This window comes from Trichogramma pretiosum, unplaced genomic scaffold (genome assembly GCF_000599845.2).
Source record: "Trichogramma pretiosum strain Unisexual culture from Peru unplaced genomic scaffold, Tpre_2.0 scaffold37, whole genome shotgun sequence".
Classification (NCBI taxonomy): domain Eukaryota; kingdom Metazoa; phylum Arthropoda; class Insecta; order Hymenoptera; family Trichogrammatidae; genus Trichogramma; species Trichogramma pretiosum.
The window spans coordinates 537,729-559,771 of record NW_019641622.1 but is presented as its reverse complement, the minus strand read 5'-3'; the positions used below and the strand labels follow the sequence as shown (position 1 = coordinate 559,771).

Sequence of the window (22,043 nt, the reverse complement as noted above, 5' to 3'; positions counted from 1 at the left end):
ATATCAAAATACAACTTTTCACCGCAAAATTTTGTTAAAATGATGAAAAAATTTTTTGACCATTTAACATGGTTTCTTACGAGAAATCATGAATTTTCGCTTTCAATGAGCATAAACATAATGTAAAAAAACAAAAACTAAATAGAAAAAAATACGTATATGTAGGAAATTTAATAAGGAATAATTTGACTGCAAAAAGAAGTTCATCGACCGTTTAGTTATCGAGAAATAAATTGTTATGTGTAAAAATTCGTGGGTCATTTGCGCGTACCCTAACCAACAAATGAGCTAGAACAACAAAAATATGTGCTCATTCGACTCTAATGACAAATAGAGTATTGTTTTAAGCCTAAAACATCGAAAAAAACTCATCAAAATGATTAAACCTACAATTGAAAAAACCTACAATTTCGTGTTATTTCGAAGTTGGCAGCGCTGAAAATTTAACATTGGAAGTATAGGAGCCCCTCGCGTCCCGCTTCGTCCCCCTCTGATACTCCCGAACCTCCTTAATTTATATCTTTTTTTCTAAATCGAATATCGAAAAACCGCTCTGTGGGAACAGCTATAAAGAGCAACAAAATGAATGTTCCCACAGAGCGGTTTTTCGATATTCGATTTAGAAAAAAAATATAAATTTAACAAATTTTTCGACTCTGTTGGTAAATAATGTGGGGTACAGCTAGTATTACAGCTGTGACAAACTTATTATGAAAAAATTACAATTATTATTTCGACGCTGTTAAGGAAGAGTAGCACGTTTCTATACATTTTTAAATGTAAACGTGCTAGTCTTCCTTAATAGCGTCGATTTAGAGTTCATTATTAGAGTGACAATAATATTTTTATTGTAATAAATTTAAAAAATGTTACGATGGATACTTTAATTTTCATTTTTATACGAATTGGAATTCGGTGCTTCATTTCATTCCCTACCACCATCCTAACATAATAACAGTGGCTAAAAGTACAACTTTTGCCATCGAAATCGATGGCGAAACCGCGTACTTTCGACCAGGGGATCAAGAAAAAATCATTTTTCTCTTTCATGAAATATAATTCATACATTTATATATAAGGGTCAAAATAATACTTTTTTACAAAACCGTGCGCACGTATGTCACCGATCTTGACGCGCTTTTGGTATGTTATAGTACATGGTAAAAAGGTCCCAAAAAAAAATTTTTAGACCCCCTCCCCCTCCTACCCCCCACTTCCGGTATGAACGTCCATTTTCGATCTATATTTTTTCTGAGGACATGAAGCAATTAAAAAATCTGAAAAAATTCACAAAAATACTTTTCAATAATCCAAACCACCTTGAATTTTTTCAGAATTTTTAAGGGCTTCAGGCCTTCAGAAAAAATCATTGAAAATTTTAAAAATCGAGATACGGCGATATAAGCCGATATAGTAAACGGAAATTTTTTCAGTTTTTTATTGCATTGAAAAACATAACCTCAATTTTTTTCAGATTTTTTCAGATGACCTAACGCACCTTTTGAAGCAAAAAACCGCTTTTTTTGACGAAAATAATTTTTTTAGGACGATACGGAGCCTCGAAAAATCTAGAAAAAATTTTTTCTTGTTTTTTTCATCAAAATACATAACCTCAAATTTTTTCAGATTTTTTAATTGAAGGCGATAGCTTCTAGAGCCGAAAAAGGCTATTTTTAACAAAAAAAGGTTCCTGGAACCCGATGGTTCCGGTAAAAAAATTTGAAAAAAATTTTTTTTAATTCCTTGTCAAATTTTAATAAATTTTGACCGTTTCAAAAGTTCGATTGGAGCTTCCTAGCTCAATCTAGAGCAGGACAAAGATTAATGCAAAATTCTGAAGACGTTTCTGAAGATACATTAAGAAATGATGAAACTATTTTGATGCTCTAGATTGAGCTAGGAGGCTTCAATCGAACTTTTGAAAGGGTCAAAATTTATTAAAATTTGACAAGGAATTCAAAAAAAATTTTTTCAAATTTTTTTACCGGAACCATCGGGTTCCAGGAACCTTTTTTTGTTAAAAATAGCATTATTCGGCCCTAGAAACTATCGCCTTCAATTAAAAAATCTGAAAAAATTTGAGGTTATGTATTTTGATGAAAAAAACAAGAAAAAATTTTTTCCAGATTTTTCGAGGCTCCATATCGTCCTAAAAAAATTATTTTCGTCAAAAAAAGCGGTTTTTTGCTTCAAAAGGTGCGTTAGGTCATCTGAAAAAATCTGAAAAAAATTGAGGTTATGTTTTTCAATGCAATAAAAAACTGAAAAAATTTCCGTTTACTATATCGGCTCATATCGCCGTATCTCGATTTTTAAAATTTTCAATGATTTTTTCTGAAGGCCTGAAGCACTTAAAAATTCTGAAAAAATTCAAGGTGGTTTGGATTATTGAAAAGTATTTTTGTGAATTTTTTCAGATTTTTTAATTGCTTCATGTCCTCAGAAAAAATATAGATCGAAAATGGACGTTCATACCGGAAGTGGGGGGTAGGAGGGGGGAGGGGGTCTAAAAATTTTTTTTTGGGACCTTTTTACCATGTACTATAACATACCAAAAGCGCGTCAAGATCGGTGACATACGTGCGCACGGTTTTGTAAAAAAGTATTATTTTGACCCATAATGATAATTTTGCCATGTTTATTCTATGAATTTTGAATTACGCGCGTTCATATAAGGTATGCCTGCAGAGTGCAGCATGAACATGTTGCATGTCGTCTGCCATTGTGGGAACTGCCTCATTACTTAATACTTGCCTGTCGGAGACGGAGCGGCTGCTCACTCCTTCATAGAGAAAAAAGCAGTCAACTCACGACAGAGTTAAATGGAGCGCGAGGCAACGTTATAGTGTCAAAATTTTCAATTTTTTTTTCCATTTTATTACGTTGAAGTTTAATTCTCTTTTACTCAAAAATGTTTAAATCCAATCCTTATGTGAGTGTGAGTGATTTAGATAAGTGTGTACATTGGATAAATGATGGATCTTTCAGAAAGGTACATTTAATTTTATTGACCAGCAAAAATTTCCAATTGACTTGAAACTATCATGTTATTTAATAAAATTTGTAGATATCCTTGGAAATCCCAGAACACATGTTAGAATATTCTGCGGATATAGCTTTGTACTTACAAAAATGCACTGAAAATACAGATGTTTGGATTATCGGTGATAGAATCTATGATTCCGCTTGCAGTGATAAATTGAGTCATGATCATATAGATGGTGATGCAGCTGTACATTTTGGCCAAGCATGTTTAAGCTGTGATAGTTTAATTCCTACGTATTTTGTTTTTCCAAAAGAGAGCATTGATGTACAAAGCTATTGTAAGTTATTTTGTGAATATTTTCAAAATGTACAAGAAAAAATTCTGTTTTTTTACGACACATCTTATGCTTGCTCGATTGGTAAGTTTACAACTATTTAGCAACATCCAATTCAAAAAGTTTACATATACAAAACATTTTTTTGATTTACAGATGATATCTATGAATGCCTTAAAGTCAGATACAATAATTTGATATTCACACAATTAATATGTACATCAAATGCATCATTTTCATGTCCTCAATCAGCTGGTGTAAAGCATACATTTTTTGGAAGGCACGTAAATTTACCACCAGACAATACAATAAGTGCTTATTCTGCAGTATTTTTAGGACCAGTTGAAAAAACTTTTAATGCAATGGCGTTAAGCATACCTGCAAAAAAGTGGTACTATGTTGAAAATTCAGTATTCACTGAATTTAACTCATATTCTTCAAAATTTTTAAAGAGAAGAAGTTATTTATTAGAAAAAATAAGGGATGCACAGAAATTTGGTCTTTTAATTGCATCATTAAATATGACAGGTTTCATGACCATGGTTGACCACCTAAAGACTGTATTAGAAAAAATGGATAAAAGAGTATATGTTTTTACAGTAGGACAAATGACACCATCAAAGTTAGCTAATTTTGATGAGGTTAGTATATTTAACTGATATATTTTTCCTTTAACATGAAGAAAAGTCTTAGCTTACTCATAAATTTATTTTTAGATTGATCTTTTTGTGGCTATAGCGTGTCCTGAAAACAGTTTGATCGATTCCAAAGAATACTACAAACCAATAGTTTTGCCTTATGAAGTTGAATTAGCTTTTAATGAGAATAGAACTCAAGATTCTCTTCATATAGTTGATTTTAAGTTTATCTTACCAGGGGCGTCAGCTTTTATAGATTTTGAAGCATCAGAGTATTCTGAGCCATCTTTAGTTTCTGGTAATATGAGAAGTGCAAGCGCACATAATAAACGAGAAACAAGTACCGAAGAAAAGATGAAAGAATTAGCGCTAGTAGAAAAATCTACGGGGACTTTATCATTGAACATCATTGAACCAAGTTATCTAAAATCCAGACATTTTATTGGTTTAGAGCAGAAACTTGGCCAAACTGAGCCCAGTCTAGCTGTAGAAGGTCGAGATGGTATTCCTATCAATTACGCAAATGAAAAAAATTGATTTAATGAGTGTGATAAAATTTTATACAAAATAATATATTTGTACAGATAGTATATTCAAAATACGCACAATTGTAAAAATAAAACTACAACATTTTTCCTATAACAACGTGGTTTATTTATTAACATTGTTGAAAACTCTATAATTATTATAATTCATCAATTCTATGCTTACATATAAAATCAAATGCAATGTATATAACATCATCAATTTTTTTTTTAGTCAATCGATCCACCGATCGATAAAAGTAGTTTGCTTAAAGAGGTTTTCATTAGTATTTTTTTTTTTATGATAAAAAAGAGAAAAATAAAACTGTGTGTTTCATAATATGATACTAGCATCATATAATCGTTCAGAAGTATTTATAAAGAGAAGCTCATAGACTTTTCATAGTAAATATTAACTAATTTCATTAAAAAATTACAGCTTTGTCGTTTTAACACATAACTCTCGGCGTTAAATATCAAAACAGTTCTGAAATGGGCAAAAGAATTCCGGGTTAAACTAATTTCACTTATGGACTCGTGTTTGTGTATGCAGTATATATGATAACTAGTCACCAACGACTAAACCGTATAGATACACATCTTTTTTTTTTTTTTTACTATACATCGTAAACGATCTCTCGCGATACTCAAAGTAGGCTGCGGATCGGACTCTTTTAAATTCGATACATAAAAAACATCCCGCGCGGATGAATTTACACAACTTTTTTTTTCTTCTTGCTTCTTTTTTCTTTTTTTTCAGCGCCCATCTGAAAATCCGCGAATTGGAAGGTGTACTTTTTTTTTATTATTATATTTGTTTGCGGCTAATAGCAATGATAGTAGCGGCGTGGCTGGAGCGCTTTGCGCGCTTGGCCGCACGGCTAGGTGCGCTTGTTGTTGTAGTTGTTCTGGTCGTTCTCGCACTCGTCGTCGTCGTCGTCGTCGTGGGTGTGGGTGACGTTGCGCGGCGTCTCGGGCCTCGCGTGCGGTATGGAGCCGCCACCCTCGGAGTCGGCCCTCGGCGACAGGGTGTCCTGAGCGAGAGAGAGAGAGAGAGAGAAAGAATAGTGAAAAATCGGTTGGAAAGAATAATTTCATACATCAACAAGAGCTACCTTGTTGAGATTGTCGCCGTTGCTGGCGGGATCGAGGGCCTCGGCGTCGGCCTCGTTAAGCTCGTCGTTGCTGCTGCTCGAGTCGCTGACGTTGGTGATGCGTACGCGTTCGCAGGCGTTATTAGCGTCGGCCCCCGCTGCCTCGCTGCTGGCGACGACGCTGGCCCCGCTGGCGGTGCCGCTGTTGCCGTCGACGCCGTCCTTGTTGATTTTCGTGAATAGCCGCGTGCGCGAGATCGTCGGTGTTTCGATGACGAAGCGCTGCTCGTGCGCGACCGTACTCTCGTGTGGCATCTGTGGTGCGTAGGAAAAAAAAATAACCAGATACAAATATCGGTTTCATTCTAGTAACACACAATCACCAAATGCTTACCAGCATGGCGGGCGCTCTGAACATGTACGAGAACGGATAGTACATGAGATTGAGGAAGGTGGCCGCGTAGAGATCGGCGTATCTCACCACTTGGCTGCTGAAGAAGGTCTGCCTGCTGCCGCTGCGAAACAGCGAGCCCATCATGCCGTACGACAGGTCCATCTTGTGCGTCACGTCCCTGATGCTGGCCCTCAGCTTGGATATGTCGGGCTTCTCCTTGGTGCTGCTGTCGAGATTCTTGTACATCTCGCCGAGCATGAGATCCAGGCTCTGCAGCTCGGCGAACAGCTGGCACTTGTCCGTCCAGACGTGCAGCTCCTGGACGAGCTCGGGCACGATGAGGAACGTCCTCCAGCCCCGGATCTTTTTGCTCTTGAGTATGTCGCCGAATATGTGATCGCCGATGTAGAGCACGTCCTTGCCCTTGGCGCCGATCATCTCGGTGAAGACGTCGCACGAGCCGCCGGAGTAGACCTCGTCGGTGTGCAGCGGGCCCCGATGGGTGCCGAGCTTCAGGGCGCCCGTCTTGGTGTCGACTCGGCGCAGTATCGTGCCCTCGCCGAAGAACAGGGGCTTGCGCGCGTCCACGACTATCGTGTCGAAGTACGTCTTCCAGTTTCTGTGCGGCTTGTCGGGCTAAAATAATACAATACACACACACACACAGAATGTAATAATACAACGTAACACGAGGAAAAATAAAGCACAGAGAAACAAGTTTACTTGGTTGAGAGGATCGATTACACTCGATCGTCGCAATTGCATCATACGTATATGAACGCGCGGAGAGTATTTACCTTAGCTCCGTGCGGAAAGTCAAACAGGTGCGTCATGATCTTGTCCGTGAAGACGTAATCGCTGTTGGTGAGCAGAAAGACTTTGGCGCCGCTCTCGCGTATCCTCGTGAGGAACATGGGCAGGCGCTCGTCGCGCTTTATGTACTGGGGCAGATTCTCCACGGTCTTGGACTTGAGATCGCCGTGCATGTGTATCCAGTCGACGGCGTTGCGCACGTCCTGGAAGATGCTCTTGAAGGACATGGTGACGTCGCCGTCCTTGACGCCGGTGCGGTCCTTGGTGGCGGCGAACTGTCGCGAATTCGTGAAGTAGTCGATGAGGCAGGCGAGCAGATAGGTCTCGGGCAGATTGAACAGGGTGTTGAGCACGAAGACCCGAGACTCGTCGAGCTGGAGGAATTTGTTCGGGTAGAGCTCGTATACCTGCGAACTGCGGACGAACGATTGTAATCATTCGATCGTACAAAACGATCCGATCTCCTATTTATATATAATATACTTACTGCTTCAAAAATTCGAATCCGTGCACGCAGACGAGTATGTTGCCGTAAGCGTCGACCTTGAGCAGATTGCCGTAGAGCGAGTCGAACCAGAGGCCCCTGACCGGAAAGCTCGGGTCGTACTCGAACGTCAGTATCTCCTTGGGATATCCGAGGGAGACCAGCCGATCCTTGATGAGATTGAAGCCGAGCTGCTCGTACTCGGGCGACTTGTACTCCGCCAGCGTGTAGTCCATGTCGAAGCCGTAGAACTTGATGTTCTCGAGGTGGAGACTCCGATTCACGAAGACCCTGTTGAGGAACAGGCGGCGACGATGAGTACGCATTATAACCGAGTAGTCGCTGTGGTTCACGATATTCGAACGATTTCGCGATCGAGGCTGCTCGCTGCAGGCATTGCTGCTGCTGTTGCTGCTGCTGTTGCCGTTGCTGCTGCTCGCGATTTTATTAAGATTTCGGCCGAAGAGTCGCTTGTAAAGCCGTGAGTATTTGTACATATACCAAGGAGGTGTTGATACGCGAGAGGACCGAGCGATACTGAAAGCTCCGCCGCCGTGTACGAGGCGGGCAGGATTGACTGCGAGGAGCTATGTGCCGCTGCAGCTGCGAATTGCATTACATTATAGGCCAACAAATAGTCTCTCTCTCTCTCTCTCTCGACGGTGGTAGCGGCGAATTGCGTCGAATAATAGTCAATTACATGTGCCTCGAGAGATGATACGCGTATAACGCGGAGCGGAGAACGCGCGCTTTACACCGCACTGCGTCTAGATGCGTCTCTTTACTACTACTACCACTACTATACTACTATACTACTACTACTACTACTGGTACGCGACAGGCTATAATATTATAACGTTAATACGCAAACGTCGACGACGTGACGAGTTTAGCACACGTTTCTCATTAGTTATATTTTTTTTGCTCCCGTTCGATGTGAAAATAATCGTGTGCGTGTCTCTCATTCCTTCTCCATGCACGATAGAGGATAGTCATCGTCGTCTCATCACCGCAGCAGCAACAACATTAACAGCTAAGCAGCTATATACATCGTATTTTTACGAGCGCGCGTCACAAACATTTTTATATCATGCATACGTTATTATTCGATTTATTTCGTCTACCTGTGACTCAGTTCGCGCTTGTCGCTGCGCAATCCGTAAGCTCCCTCGTTGAAGCTGTCGAGGTCCTGCTCGCTGCGATCGTTGCGCCTGATGCCGCCGCCGCCGCCGTCGTCGCCGCTCTTGTTGCTGTCCTGCGACGACATGGCGATTTTCCTTTTCTCGCCACCGTTCAAATTGTTGCTGTTGCCGTTGCTGGTACTACTCGTGGTGCTGGTGCCGTTGCTGTTGCCCGCGGCTGTTTTTACCGCTGATTTGTTGGCTGCCCTTGTTGCTGCACCGTTGTCGCTGCTGCTGCTGCTGCTCTTCGTCGTCTCCTCGTGAAAGTGCACGCGGCAGCTCACTGAAACAGACAGACAGACAGAGAATCGTTGTTGTTATTATAAAGATGACGTTGTTAAATTATATTTTCAAAGGCGCGCGCGCGCGCATAGGTAAAGATATTTTAATATTATAAATAAAGATTTTGTCGCGTAAAACGAGAACTGCACGCATGAGAGAGAGGCGCGTTTAAATGTATCTATCTAAAAACGGACGTGCGTGCGCGCGTAGCATCGGCGGCAGCAGCATTTAATATTCCGACACACCGGCTTATAATCTGACTTTGACCTCGTTCGCTCTTCAGCACATTATATGCCGCGCACACGTACGAGTGTGCTGCTGCTGATGCTTGTAAGTATGTGTCTTTTATTATATCTATATAACGATACTCGAGCAGCTCGCACACGTTGCTGCTCCGTTTATACGCTATTTAAGCCTATATGTATCGCGCGAAATTCCGCAAATGAGCTAAGAAATCATCGAATTGGCGCAGTCGATGAGTTATGCGCCGCGCGCGCGAGCTATTCGCGCGTTATTAATCTCGAGATTCTCGATTCTCGCATTCTCTCTCTCTCTCTCTCTCTCTCTCTCTCTCTCTCTTGTTTCCTAGCGAGCTCTGAAAATACACAATTTATTTACCGAAAGTCGATCGCTAAAAATATATAAGCAGAGAAAGAAAGAGAGATAAAAAAGTAACAAGATCGAAGACAAGACTGCTGCTTGTGTTTTCGAGCAGAATATGGAAGCCGCAACGAGAATGTCGCATGCATACGCGTCTAATAATGAAAAAGACGGCACGAGCGAATTGTGCTGTTGATATATAAATAATCAATAGATCAATAGCGCAAACGTCTCCTTATGCGCGTATCGTCTTTAAGTTTCTCAATGACAACGACGAAGATTTTTTCTTATTCTTCTCCCGGCTCCAGACGCAAAAGACCAGATCCATAACGACAATTACTTATTACACATTTTTGTGTGCAGCGACGAAATCGCGCGCAGACCTCGACGCCGCCGCCGCGAATCACTCGACTTATCTCGAGTACGCGTGTATCTGTACAATGTACATAACAATATAATGTAACGATCGGCACGTATGCACATCCTTTTCAATTTCACTCTCTCTCTCTCTTTTACTCACTCACTCCCTTATCGATCTATCTAATTATATACACAATATTTACCAGAATTCTCGCAGTTATTTTCAATTCGATTGCAGCTACTCATAATTAATCAATTATTTAATCGGGACGCCTCGAGTGAATAAATAATATATTATTGATGATTGAGCGCAGCCGCGATGATGATGATTTCTATCGTTCTCTCTTTCTTTTTCTTTTCTTTTCTCTCGTTTACTTGAGCGTGAAATGAAACGACCTGCTTTGCTCGCTCATGCGTTAAGAACTGAGGCCTCGACATTTCGTCTGAATAATCATATATACTCTCTCTCTCTCTCTCTCTCTCTTCATTTCTGGCTGAGCGCAGCGCAACGCGGCGCTTTACGCGAATTGAAAACTAATTCTTTATTTTTTTTCATTTTTTGCATGCGAGCATCGAGAGAGAGAGAGAGAGAGAGAGAGACGAATGAGGCATCATCGCACTATTCGAAGAGAGAGAGATAAGAGCGATAAGGTGACCGACGTGTTTGTCCATGTGTCTCTCACTCTGCACACACATGCTGCTACTGCTGCATCGACGATGTCGTCGAGTGCTGCGGGTTGTTTTGCACGCGACGACGTCGATTGATAAACGTAATATCGCGACGTAATAATACAATTTAAAAAATACGTACTTTGCGAGAAAAATCGAGCCGTCTACTTTGCGAGGCATATTACATATGCTTTATGAATTTGCATCTAATATATCGGCTACAAATTTTTATTAGATAATCCTTTTAACGCCTGTACGCGATAGGTTACACCGTTCGTAAGTTGCATGACATAGCGCAGTATCGTTATACACGTTAAAATTACGTGCTTTAATAGACGCGCAATGTACACACATCGAGTGCAAACGAGCCTGACTATATAGGTAATAGCGAATTATGTATCGGGCGTCGAGAGTTGCCGACTTTTGTATATATACGATATAGCGCATGCCTTCGAAGCTATTTTCTGCCCGTTAAAGACCAAACTTTTTCACCGGTTTGTTTTCCCTTCGCATGCACACGAGTATATCACGTACGCGTAAGCAGGTTAATACCATTTTTGAAATTATCTCAGGTCGATCTTCTGGCACAACGAGGCGGACAGAACCGCGCGCGGTATATAATATTCGCGACTACGACGAGGGCAAAACGAGTTAAAAATAACAACCGATCTCGTGTTTCGAGCGATAAGATAATCGCCGAAAATTTATAAATACGTAAATGCACTTATTATTTACGCGTTCGCGCGAATACTTAATAATATACCGATCGATGCTCGAAGTAAGATAAGTTTTCGCATTCCCAAGACTGAGGACGTGCATAACGTCATGTACGTATATAATGATCGTTGCTGCTGCAAGCTCGAAAGCTCCGAAAAAAAGACGTATATATAGTACCGTGTGTGTGTGAGTGTGTGTGTGTTTGCTGCTACTGACAAGGACACAAGCGCGTCGTACTTATTGTTCCTCCTCCTCTTCCTCCTCTTTTAATAGACAGTGCACCGAATCTTCCGAGGTACTCTTTTGTTTTCTGACCCTCGACCACACACGTACAAACACATACACACACCCTTTTCATATACTCGACCCTCTTACTCTTCGACACACGTGTGAGTTATGTATAAAATCTTTATTCCATCCACTCGTACGTCGATCGCTTATATAGGTAACCCGAGAAATTAATCGAGGCCCCTTACCCGATTCTCGAAGGAAAAATTATAAAAGGCTCTCTCTCTCTTTCTCGTTTACGCAAGGTATATAGAGAATCCAAAAATAAAGCGCGCGAAGCTCTAATTTCGCCTTGCGCCACGCTCTCCTCGTCTCCAATAAGTTTCTGACACGTGCCTTGCTGCCTGCCGCTGAGAAAGAGCTTCGATCGAGCTTTCGTGTACCAACATCCTCCTATCGCGTGTATACAACTTGGTAAAACACACGTGTATATAGCACGTATCCTAATTCAAACACCTACGCTCTATATATCCTCGCGCTCTCGCGAGTCCATTGAAAAGTTTTAGCACCCTCAAGGCCGAGGCTATACCGACCCGTTATACCCGAGGAAAAGTGTAATGGATATATGTAGGTACGTGGGTACAGCAGCAGCAGCAGCAGCAGCAGGGCGTAGTACTATATTATTGATTTTTTCCTTTTTCGCTCATCGTCGGCGTGGCGTCATCGTCATCAGCTGATGCTGCTGCATGCGGATAAATACTCCGCAGTGCAGCGATGCGAGAGAGTACATAAAACAAAAAAAAAAAAGTTAATCGCTTCGCAAGTGCACTGCGGACGCTTTGTGGCGCGTTCAAAAAATATGGACTCGAAATCAGCTCGCGATGGAAAGCAGTAATGTTGTTATTATTGATTTATTACACAATCGATAATATTTGCTCTCGGTTCCGATTATTTAATAAGCCAAAAAAATGTCGTCGTCGTCGTGGTGTCGCGCGCGAGAGAGAGATCGATGTAAATTGGGAATGGAAAAAAAACAACACGCCGCGAAAGAGCTGCTGCCATAAACACGTTATATATTATAATATGCGCTGGAACATTACGCACGATAATACACGACATGTTCTTTTTATTGGTTTTGTCAATCTCTCTGCGGGGGTCGTCGAACGTACATACGATAAACATACACATATATATATACGTAGTACACGATATTTTCATGTATGTGTATGCATAATGTAAGCGCGCGCATGGATGATGACACATGACGTTCTCGAGTTTGTGTATTTGCCCCCAGCGTGTATATAATATAATGTATACTCGTCCGCGCGCTTATCATCAATAACACACTCGCAATAAATTTCGAAATAACAGCAACAAAAAAAAACACTTATAATTATCATATTGTTATAATTATTGTTGTTATTACAGTTTTGAGTGGACGCGAGCTGAGGGACGCGCAATCTCGATGAGCGATTTTTTAATTGATAATAATCGGTCCGCGATGCGAAGCAGCCGCTCGAATTTATCATCATGCATATGAAATAATTAGCTGTTAATAGAGATCGATGATAATTGTGATGTTTTCTTTTTAGTGGCCCACAGCCGTCGTCGTTGTTGTTGTTGTTGTTGTTGTTGTTGATGCTCTGCTCGGGTATCACGTGTAGGTGTCGAAATCGATCGATTATTATCACTGCGCGCTGCGACGCGTAGCAGCAGCACCTCCCGTTATTCTGCATCAAAAAGTCGCGGGCACGAGCTATTGCCTGAATAGCCACTTCTTCTATTTTTTATATTTACTTTATGAATATGAGGAGTGTACACGTGCAGATTTTTAAACCGCCCCGGGGCAAAAATTCAACGACTCGACCTACATGTATTTGTGTACATAACCGCGATGAGATGCGCGTGTTTGTCAACTTGTATATAGGTATATCAATATAATAGTTGACGACGCATAACCTAAAAAAAAGGATTACAAAATAAAAGAAGAAATCATTGTCGAAGCATATTATCGTTCACTATTAAGGCATGCAGAGCGCGAACGAATATAGGCGATCGCACTTCGCTGCAGTGTCGAATCGTAAGCTCGCTGCCTCGACGCATGTATGCGGCGGTGCGAGAAAGTATACGAGATTTAATTGAGCGACGATTATTCATGCTCATGCCTCGCGCAGCTCGTGTGTACATACACTGCACGCTCGTCGCTCGCTTACTCGCTGGCTATAATGGCGTGCAAAAATCAACAAAACGTTTTTCACGATACGAGTTGCTATACGTACAACGTCTACTGTGCATATATAGGTATATAATATAATATACAGTTAGAAAAACACGCACACACCTTCGTTAGTTTGCAGATGGTTATCGGCAACAAAGACGCTGATATCCATCAATGACAAACGTTGCGCTTTCTCAATTATTATTTTTTATTATTATTTTAGAATCTCGTGCTTATATACCGCACACTCGCGCTTCTGCTATACTCTTCTGCTGCTGCTGTTGTTGTTTGTCATTTCTTCCTTTATCGGTTTTTTATTCGATATACTTTCTTTCTTTTTTTTTATTAAATACAACTTTGTTTATATTATTCACGCGAGCTTGCGGAACACGCGTCAAGTATGAATATATATTATGCACACAAACATTAATACATACGTTAAATTACGAAAGCTGTGTACGCGCGATCCGGGCCCCGCGCTATCTCTCTTCGCAATTGTTATTGTTATTGTAATTGCAACGCACGCACACTCGGATCGGGTTAACAGTGTTAACGACAAGGAACGGATAATGTTTTATTTTTTGTCTCTTTGTCGATTCTCGCCTTCGTTTGTGTATTGAACGAAGATTTCGAAATTGGCTTCGATTCGATAAGTAAAGGCTTTGTTGTTTGTTGTTGTCGTTGGACGTTCTCGAGGCTTCTACTTGCAAATGCAAAATATCACAGATACTTGTAAACGTTATAAACAATATGTTATTATTGTTGTGATCACAGACACATTAGCACACTCACGTACACACACAGGCACATTAATACATGCACACACTAGGAAATGAAAATCACGTACAGTACAGTACTACAGTACACAGTCAGTGTTGTCACAGCTAGGTCTACCACAGCACTAGACGACTTTATTGTATATATAGGCTCATAAGAGTGACGAGTCTGCTAAGTAAGCACACGGCACGGCGACGAATGACGTTGGGGTTTTTTTCTCTCTTTTTGCATTAAGTAGTAGTAGTAGAAGTATTAGTACCTACACACGTCGTTCGGGACAACACACGATGCGAATTTTATCGTCGCTTTGTGCCTAGTGCTGCTTGCTGCTGCTGCTGTTACTGCTGCTAATGTAAGCTCTATATAGTACACATACAGCACGATTCTAGACTCGAGAGTAGCAGTATATAATGTGCTATATACAGTAGTATCATAACACGGTAATGTGCGAAGCAGCAGCCAGCCGCCGACGCTCGTTTCGCATTGGAGCTTTATTGCGCATGGGCCAGGCCGAATATTCGATTGTATATATACAATATATATACGAAAGCTCTCTACGAGCGCGCGCTTTTTTTAATTGCCTCTTCCTCTTATCGAGAGTTTGTGTTTACTACGCTGGAAGGTTAAACGTCGGGGTTTTTTTTCGGGCTTATCGATTACTTTTTGTTTCGCTCGTTTTCTTCGGTACGGGGTGTGCGAGCGTGGAAGAATTTTTTTGCCCCGATGAAAGCTGTTGCGAAGAAATCGAATCTCTAGTACTCCAGTGCTCGAAAGCTCTGATAACGGCAAAGAGTATCGCGTATCAACCGCGCGCGCGTGTATCGATCCGAATTCTGCGCGTGAAAAATAAAAGTGTAATTTTTTACACCATGTCGTGCAACTTCGCAAAAAAAAAAAAACAAAAATTGGCACGCGAATATTAAATTCGTTGTTACCTTTGCTTTTCGGACGAATCACGCAATCCATTTTGTCCTCGCAGTTGGTGATCCGCAGCTGCTGTCCGTCATTCTGCACCATCTTATGCAGCTAAGAGTATTAACACACGTGCCTCTGACGATTTCGAGTCTTTTTTTATGGGTACTATGGGCGGAGACGAGGAAAAAAAATTAAAAATGGAAAAAAGTTGGGACGATTCCGTATACTTATAAGTACGTGACTCCCGCACGTTCACGAGAGAAGAATCGTTAATCAACGAAATAGTCAAAGCTCCGACGATCGCTCGATGAATATTTTATGTGGCTTGTATGTAAAAAAAAACAACGAAAAAGGAACGTTAAGAAGTCTGACCGATAGGAGCGCCGAAGAACAACTACTTATAAGACTGCGGGCTTTCGAGTACTGTAGCCGCGGCGAGGAGCTCCCCCGCTAACTTTGCCGAATCGAACACTTAATCAGTCTCTCTCTCTCTCTCGCACACTCTTTTTCCTTTTCTTGGCGTATCCAAATTATCATCTTTTCTCTCCCTCTACCTCGTCTCTTCGTGTGTAATGTACGCACACACATCAACATCAACTCTACCTATCTTCATGGAGTACCTTTTCGCGTCACGGTGTGTACGTGACTGTGCCTCCGGGGACCGAATGCTAATTGGCCGCATTTTATTGACTAAGTGTGCTTGGTCGAGAGACATGGTAATAAAAAGACGAAGAAGAAAATAACAGGTACGCACGCACGATGGGCACGCCTTTATTGTTTTTACGCGTTTTTTCTCGATTTATATGCCCAAGTGCTGCGATATAATTATTGGCATATTCGAGAGATTAGTTTGTTTTTTTCAACGTGCGCGCAAATCTCGCGTGAGCATAAGTATGGAAAAAGAAGGGGGGGGGGGGGGNNGGGGGGGGGGGGGGGGTTAAGTATGCCGTAGACTCGCGAGTGGAAAGTTTTTTTGTCGCCTCTCGCTCTCTTTCACTCTCTCACTCTCTCTGGCCCTCTTGGGATATTTTTTGATGCATCGGAGTAAACAATTAAACGCCGATGGAATAATTCGCACTCGCGCGAGTCACGAACGCAGCACCGCTCCGAGATAAATGGGTAAGAAAAGAGTAATTGTAATTTGAATTTTTGCTTTCTCTTATCTGTTAATTATTTATTTTACATGCATTATACAATAGTATAATCTGGGGATGTATGTACAATTTCTTTCTTTTCTTTTAGTAACTTATTAAGTGATAGAGCTTTGTTCTGTTTTTCTTTTTAAGTCATTTAATAATAATTTAATAATCAATATTTTTTAAAAATCACCAGACTAGCTGATTATAATCATTTAGAGCATATTTGATCTGTTTTCGTTTGCTTTTACTGCCTTCCATTCTTTGCTAGGAATAAAATTACACAATTTGTACAGTTCATAATAATCAATGCATGAATATCTCGTTTTATCTGGAAGATTCTATCACATTTTGTTTAACGACTGATGCTGCTCACTCCCATGCTATTGCGATGATTTGATGGACTTTGGTACTCTGGTAGTTGACTTGTTTCCTATAATGAGGAAATCATATAATTTTTGGTGTGTTTAATTTTTTCTCCCTTCTTTTTCGCGAATTGATAAATTTTTAATTCCTTTTTTAATCCAAGAATCGGTGAACGTGATTAGAATTTGTTATTCTCGAGAAATAGTACTTACTAATAACCAAGGATGATCCAAAACATCCTCTGCGCTAAAGCGTATTTCCGGTTGCGCTTGCAGCATATTTGAAATGAGTTCTTTGGCTGTAAGCGAGATATTGTCCCAGTACGGAGAAGTGAATTCGTAAAATCCGCTGAGAATTTGCTCGAATAGCTTCTCTTGTTCGTTGTCGGTCGAAACAAACGGTGGGAAACCACACAGGAGGATGTAAAGAATTACACCGGCAGCCCAGACATCGATCTGCAATAAAACGATAGAATCAATTTATTAAAAAATGCAAGCATAAAATTATGTCATTGTGATGAACGACGATAAGCGTACCTTCAATCCGTATCCTACTTCAGCGAGAATTTCTGGAGCTACATAAGTTGGAGTGCCGCAAATAGTATATAAAGGTTCTTGCACAACTTGGGCCAATCCGAAATCGGCAAGTTTTAGACAGGATATTCTGTCACCGCTGATTTGTACGAGAAGATTTTCCGGTTTAACGTCTCTGTGAACTATGTTGTGGGAGTGCAGATAAGCAAGTGCATAACACAAATGAGTGACCATGATTCTTGAATCGTCTTCGGAGAATTTCGTTGCTTTGGCTATAGCGTCGAACAAGTCGCCACCCTGAAAACGATCCATCATTGAAAAACTTTGACGTACGACGGAAAAATTATTAATGGTACTTTTCTCACCTTCATCAATTCCATCACTAAGAACAGGTGATCGTTCGTTTCCTGTTCCTCGATCAAACTTATGATGTTAGGGTGAGAAACTTGTCTCAGAATTGCAACTTCTCTGGCTAGCATAGCTTCTTTACCTTGGCACTTGTATTTGTCTATAATTTTCATAGCGTAACTAGTTCCAGTAGTCCTGAAATAAACAATTACTTTTAGGCTTTTGACTACTCAGATAATGGAAAGTTTGAATGTTATTTTCTACCAACCTGTGTACACATAATTTAACAACAGCAAAATTTCCATCTCCAATAACCGGGCCCATGTTGTATTGTAATTTCATTGGCATAGGTAGACTTATCGTTGAAGGACTTGGAGTTCTAGCTTGTTTATTAGATAATGATCTTTTAGAAGTCTTAGCGGGCATCTTTGGCATAGGTCCATTATGATTTTTAATACTAAATTGTCCTTTTCGAAATCCCTGTACACATTTTTGTTCTTCCAAATCTAATTCAAAATCTTCGTGATTAGGTTTCTCAATACCATAAACTATAAAAATGTCATCTTCACCAAAAAACTGTTCTAAAAGTGTGATTTGTTGGCCGGATAATGAATAAACTTTTCTTACAGCACCAGAATCTAATTTTATAACTTCTGTAATTGCTTCTAAGACATGCTCCACGCTTGGTGAATTTCTTTTATTCAATAACAGCCTTACAATTTTTCTGGGTTTTGGTCCATTCCTAACAACTGTAATAATTTTTGCTTTCACGCATAACGGGATCGCATTAACCTGCCTTGTGTTTATTGCTGGAGACGACGGCAGTCCTGATAAGGAACTACCACGCTTAACAGTCGATGACGAATAATCAACTTTTTTAAATGCTTCTCCATGTCCAGACACTACGTAGGATTTACCATCTTCAAGATCATTGATATCGAGAACCTTTTTACCATCCATTGTGTAAATTACCCGAACTCCATTTGGTAATGTAACATTTGAAATGAGTGCTCTTGTCAAATCTGTTATAAGACTATCAAAACTTCTATACCTCTCTGGAGTAACTGCAATAACAACACCATTATAAAACTTATCGCCATTTCTATAAAAACGAATTCTCTTGGCTTTCTTAGTTGCTGATGATATTTTTATATAGCTTAAGGAATGTCGATTACTATTATCCAACAAATTTTTATTTACAGTTGATACAAGGCTCGAGTTCAAATCTTTACCATTAGAACTGGAGTTTCCTTTTATACAAAGCAGAGACATTTGATCAACAGGTTCTTGCATTTTCTTTGTAGTTTTTAAACTGAAAAAAAATTTTGCATTGTTAATAAATTTTACTCAATTACATATGTATATTCTTAACTTTTTAGCTTACCATTTATTTTATTGGTGAGTAGTAGTGATAAATTTATATAATAATCTGCATAATTTATAATCCTTGAAAAATTGATGAACTATACATATCTTTGGAACTTTATTTGTAGAGCCAGCTATGTAAATCTAAGCATTAAATTGATTGCAGCTATTTTTGGAAAAACAGTGATATGTAGCAAAGCATTTTTCTTCATTACCATGAACATACCAGTGTCATGTGTATTCATTTGTATCAGTCTCAATAACCAGTACCTTGACAATTCTGAAACAAAACAAAAAAATAATCAATACCTACATAAATGTTGAAGTGCCAATAAAAAAGTTTGAATTTTCATTCGCACAGCAAAAAAAAAAGGAAGACAAGTCTGTAACGGCATTTCCTGTTGGCGTAAGCAGACACCAACAACTATTCCCTTTGCATTAAGCCAAAAGCGTAACCAGATAATGTTCAAGTGCTCTATAAATACGACACACTACATTTAACACAATGATATTGATTGAAATTTAAAGTATGAAATTTTCAATCAATTATTTGCTTGATGAGAAGTGAATTGAAACATTTTATTTCAAGAATGCCATTAATAAGAATGATTAAATTATCTTAAAGTGAACTGACATTGGCCAAAATTGCATTTAAATTATACTAATTCAATCTCACAAGGAACTCTTTGAAATTTATATAAAATGTTCAATGTGGGTGTGTCATTGCAGATAACAGGAACTGCACACCTATGTAAAACTTTATCAAAGGTACTGCCTTGCAAGAGTCACACACATTCTCTCTCTTTCTCCCACCTCTCTCAATCATTTGTCATGCACCAAAAATGCATCTTTCTCTCCGCGTGAGCGAGCGCGCGGAAAACTGCACCCACAATTGTCATTAGAAATCAATTCATGCAATCCTATATCCAGTCGGGCTGAGCTCTAACCTTTTAGCTATATGGATCGCAGCTATGCTTTCACTTATCGGCGATAAACCACGCACACACTTTCACCTAGATATTGCACCTGTCTCGGTGTATCGCCGCGCAGATATCTTAACCGAGAGCCGAAGAAAACTTTATCGGCGAGAGTAAACGAACGCGATAAATTTCACAATCGTTATGTGGGAACTCGAAAAAGCGCGTGTATCTCACGATACCTGCACTACTATTTTCTTCTATACCTCTGTGGCATGCCCGAGCGAACAATCGAGGGCCGAATAAGTAAAAATTCCTCGGCATAAAAATACGCAATGCAATAATTACTCTTGTGTATAGCGTGCAATTAAACTCTGCACTACTCCGCGCGCGTATAATACACTGCACGCACGGCACATAGAGCTCTGCTCGTGATTCGAGTGCGAGAGAAAGAGAGGCTCCTCTCGAAGGCTAATTATACACGCGCACAGGCTAAAATTGTATTACTTATTCTCGTTCGCTTATTTTCTTTATTTTTTTTTTCGCTTCTACTTACTACTATACTATCCACTTCTGTGCGTCTTCTTAAAAAAAATACAAATTTTAACGAGTTCTCGAATCTCGTTCCGAGTTCTCAGGGAAAAAAAAACCGAATGAATTTATAAAAAGTTCGCTCGACAAAGGCCTGTGTGCTCGCTCGGCTCCAAAGAGTTGGCGTGTATGCTTATTGCATGCTTACATTAACATTAAGCCGAGAGCGAGAGATGAGACACACGCGCGAAGCGATGAGTAATCCGTGTGTATACACGATGCGATATATACGATGCAATTCCGTGCAGCGCCCTATACACAGAACGATGATGATACATACACGACACACGATGCAACCGGAATCACACGATGCACCCGCAATTTTCCGCACAAAACTCTAGCAGCAGCGCAGCACGCACATTTCTTTCTGTTTCGGTATTAACTTTACTTTAACAAGGTGAAGGATAATGTATGCACGCAAGGAACGTTTTCTAACCTGCTTATATCGCGTCTGACACATATAACCCCTTGTAATTGAACCGCAAAAGCTCTCGACAATGCGTCGTTGAAAAAAAAATCAACGAAAACAAAAAATAAGAGAGCGACTCCCTCAATTGGACTCGAAATAAATTTTGTATTTACTCGATTGTCTGCTGCTGCTGCTCTGCACTCGTAATTTTATACACTGCTACATACAGATATCATAGGTAAGGTATGTGTTAGTAGTAGCAACACGCTGATACACTGCTGCTCCGCCGCGTACTACAACACGCTCCGATGCTGCACTAGACCAAACGCCAACTGCGGGTCGATGAATAATCGAATCGACTGGCGGAATTCTCTCTCTCTATATGTGCGAGTGCTGCTTACTGTGCCGCTCGCTACAAGCAGCGTTGTTACATTACACGCTACACAACACTGTGTCCGAGTAGAGACTGTTTCGGGCGCGAGCGAGTAAACGCTGAGTAAGTATCATTAAAGTACCAACGCCGAAAGCCAATAGACAGACAGAGAGAAAGAAAAAGAAAGAGAGAAATACGAGTTAAAGGCAATAAGTAGCACAGATTGTTCTTCTTCTTACTCATATATAAAGATGTGCTGCGCCGCTTCGCGCGAGATATATCTCTTTTTTTTCCACGCAAGACGTATAAACTAACTAAGAGACTAACGCGCGGCTGGCCTCAGCAGCAGCAGTCCGGGGAAATACTCGCTACATACTCGAATGGATAATAATAAGAGCAGAACAACGCTTCGAGGCTTGTTATATGGCGCGAGTAGTGCCCGCACGCAATAATGACTTATATAGCACACACACACAACGCACAAACAGACGAGTAATATTATAACAGCGCACATACACTCCAGCAGCAAACGAGATGCGACGTCGATTCCTCCTCTTTTTTATTTTTTTCTCCGCCTCGCGAGCTTACGCGAACGCTTATTGTTTCGACTTATTTTGCTCGACTTCTGCAAGTGCATATCACTCCTACTCCGGCAACGAGTATAAACGATTGAAAATTACGCGGCGGACTCTACTTGTATACCACTACTCTCGTGCTGGACAGCTCACATCGCGTGTCAGCCCGCGAGCTGCTGCTGCTGAAATCTGCAGCCGATGCATCGAGACGCGTGC

General features: G+C 40.5%; 3 protein-coding genes across 10 annotated transcripts; 1 reads left to right on the top strand and 2 right to left on the bottom strand.

The window, feature by feature from the left end:
- Window positions 1-2,620: 2,620 nt before the first annotated feature.
- On the top strand, window positions 2,621-4,584 carry LOC106657083 (2-(3-amino-3-carboxypropyl)histidine synthase subunit 2). The gene is made up of 4 exons (XM_014378371.2): window positions 2,621-2,992; window positions 3,068-3,404; window positions 3,477-3,961; window positions 4,037-4,584. Exons 1-4 carry the CDS (start codon window positions 2,912-2,914, stop codon window positions 4,493-4,495), a joined length of 1,362 nt encoding a protein of 453 aa, XP_014233857.1. The 5' UTR covers window positions 2,621-2,911; the 3' UTR covers window positions 4,496-4,584.
- Window positions 4,585-4,716: 132 nt separating this feature from the next.
- LOC106657082 (cytosolic purine 5'-nucleotidase) lies at window positions 4,717-15,628 on the bottom strand. Of its 3 annotated transcripts, none has more exons than XM_014378367.2 (7): window positions 15,235-15,628; window positions 8,392-8,731; window positions 7,271-7,558; window positions 6,768-7,197; window positions 5,971-6,606; window positions 5,598-5,891; window positions 4,717-5,516 (listed from the first exon to the last, which is right to left on the bottom strand). In XM_014378367.2, the coding sequence occupies exons 1-7, from the start codon at window positions 15,314-15,316 to the stop codon at window positions 5,364-5,366; spliced, it is 2,223 nt and encodes a 740-aa protein (XP_014233853.1). In that variant the 5' UTR covers window positions 15,317-15,628; the 3' UTR covers window positions 4,717-5,363. The 3 variants fall into 3 exon arrangements, with proteins under 3 accessions (XP_014233853.1, XP_014233856.1, XP_014233855.1); XM_014378370.2 differs by lacking the exon at window positions 15,235-15,628 and adding an exon at window positions 9,894-9,927 and having other exon boundaries at window positions 4,718-5,516; XM_014378369.2 differs by lacking the exon at window positions 15,235-15,628 and adding an exon at window positions 13,646-14,710 and having other exon boundaries at window positions 4,719-5,516.
- Window positions 15,629-16,367: 739 nt separating this feature from the next.
- LOC106656911 (serine/threonine-protein kinase GD17699) lies at window positions 16,368-22,010 on the bottom strand. Of its 6 annotated transcripts, none has more exons than XM_014378090.2 (7): window positions 21,769-22,010; window positions 18,982-19,242; window positions 17,866-18,909; window positions 17,615-17,792; window positions 17,253-17,546; window positions 16,929-17,171; window positions 16,368-16,783 (listed from the first exon to the last, which is right to left on the bottom strand). In XM_014378090.2, the coding sequence occupies exons 3-7, from the start codon at window positions 18,888-18,890 to the stop codon at window positions 16,706-16,708; spliced, it is 1,818 nt and encodes a 605-aa protein (XP_014233576.1). In that variant the 5' UTR covers window positions 18,891-18,909; window positions 18,982-19,242; window positions 21,769-22,010; the 3' UTR covers window positions 16,368-16,705. The 6 variants fall into 6 exon arrangements, with proteins under 6 accessions (XP_014233576.1, XP_014233578.1, XP_014233575.1 ...); XM_014378092.2 differs by lacking the exon at window positions 21,769-22,010 and adding an exon at window positions 21,492-21,734; XM_014378089.2 differs by lacking the exon at window positions 21,769-22,010 and adding an exon at window positions 20,907-21,418.
- Between the last annotated feature and the right edge of the window lie 33 nt (window positions 22,011-22,043).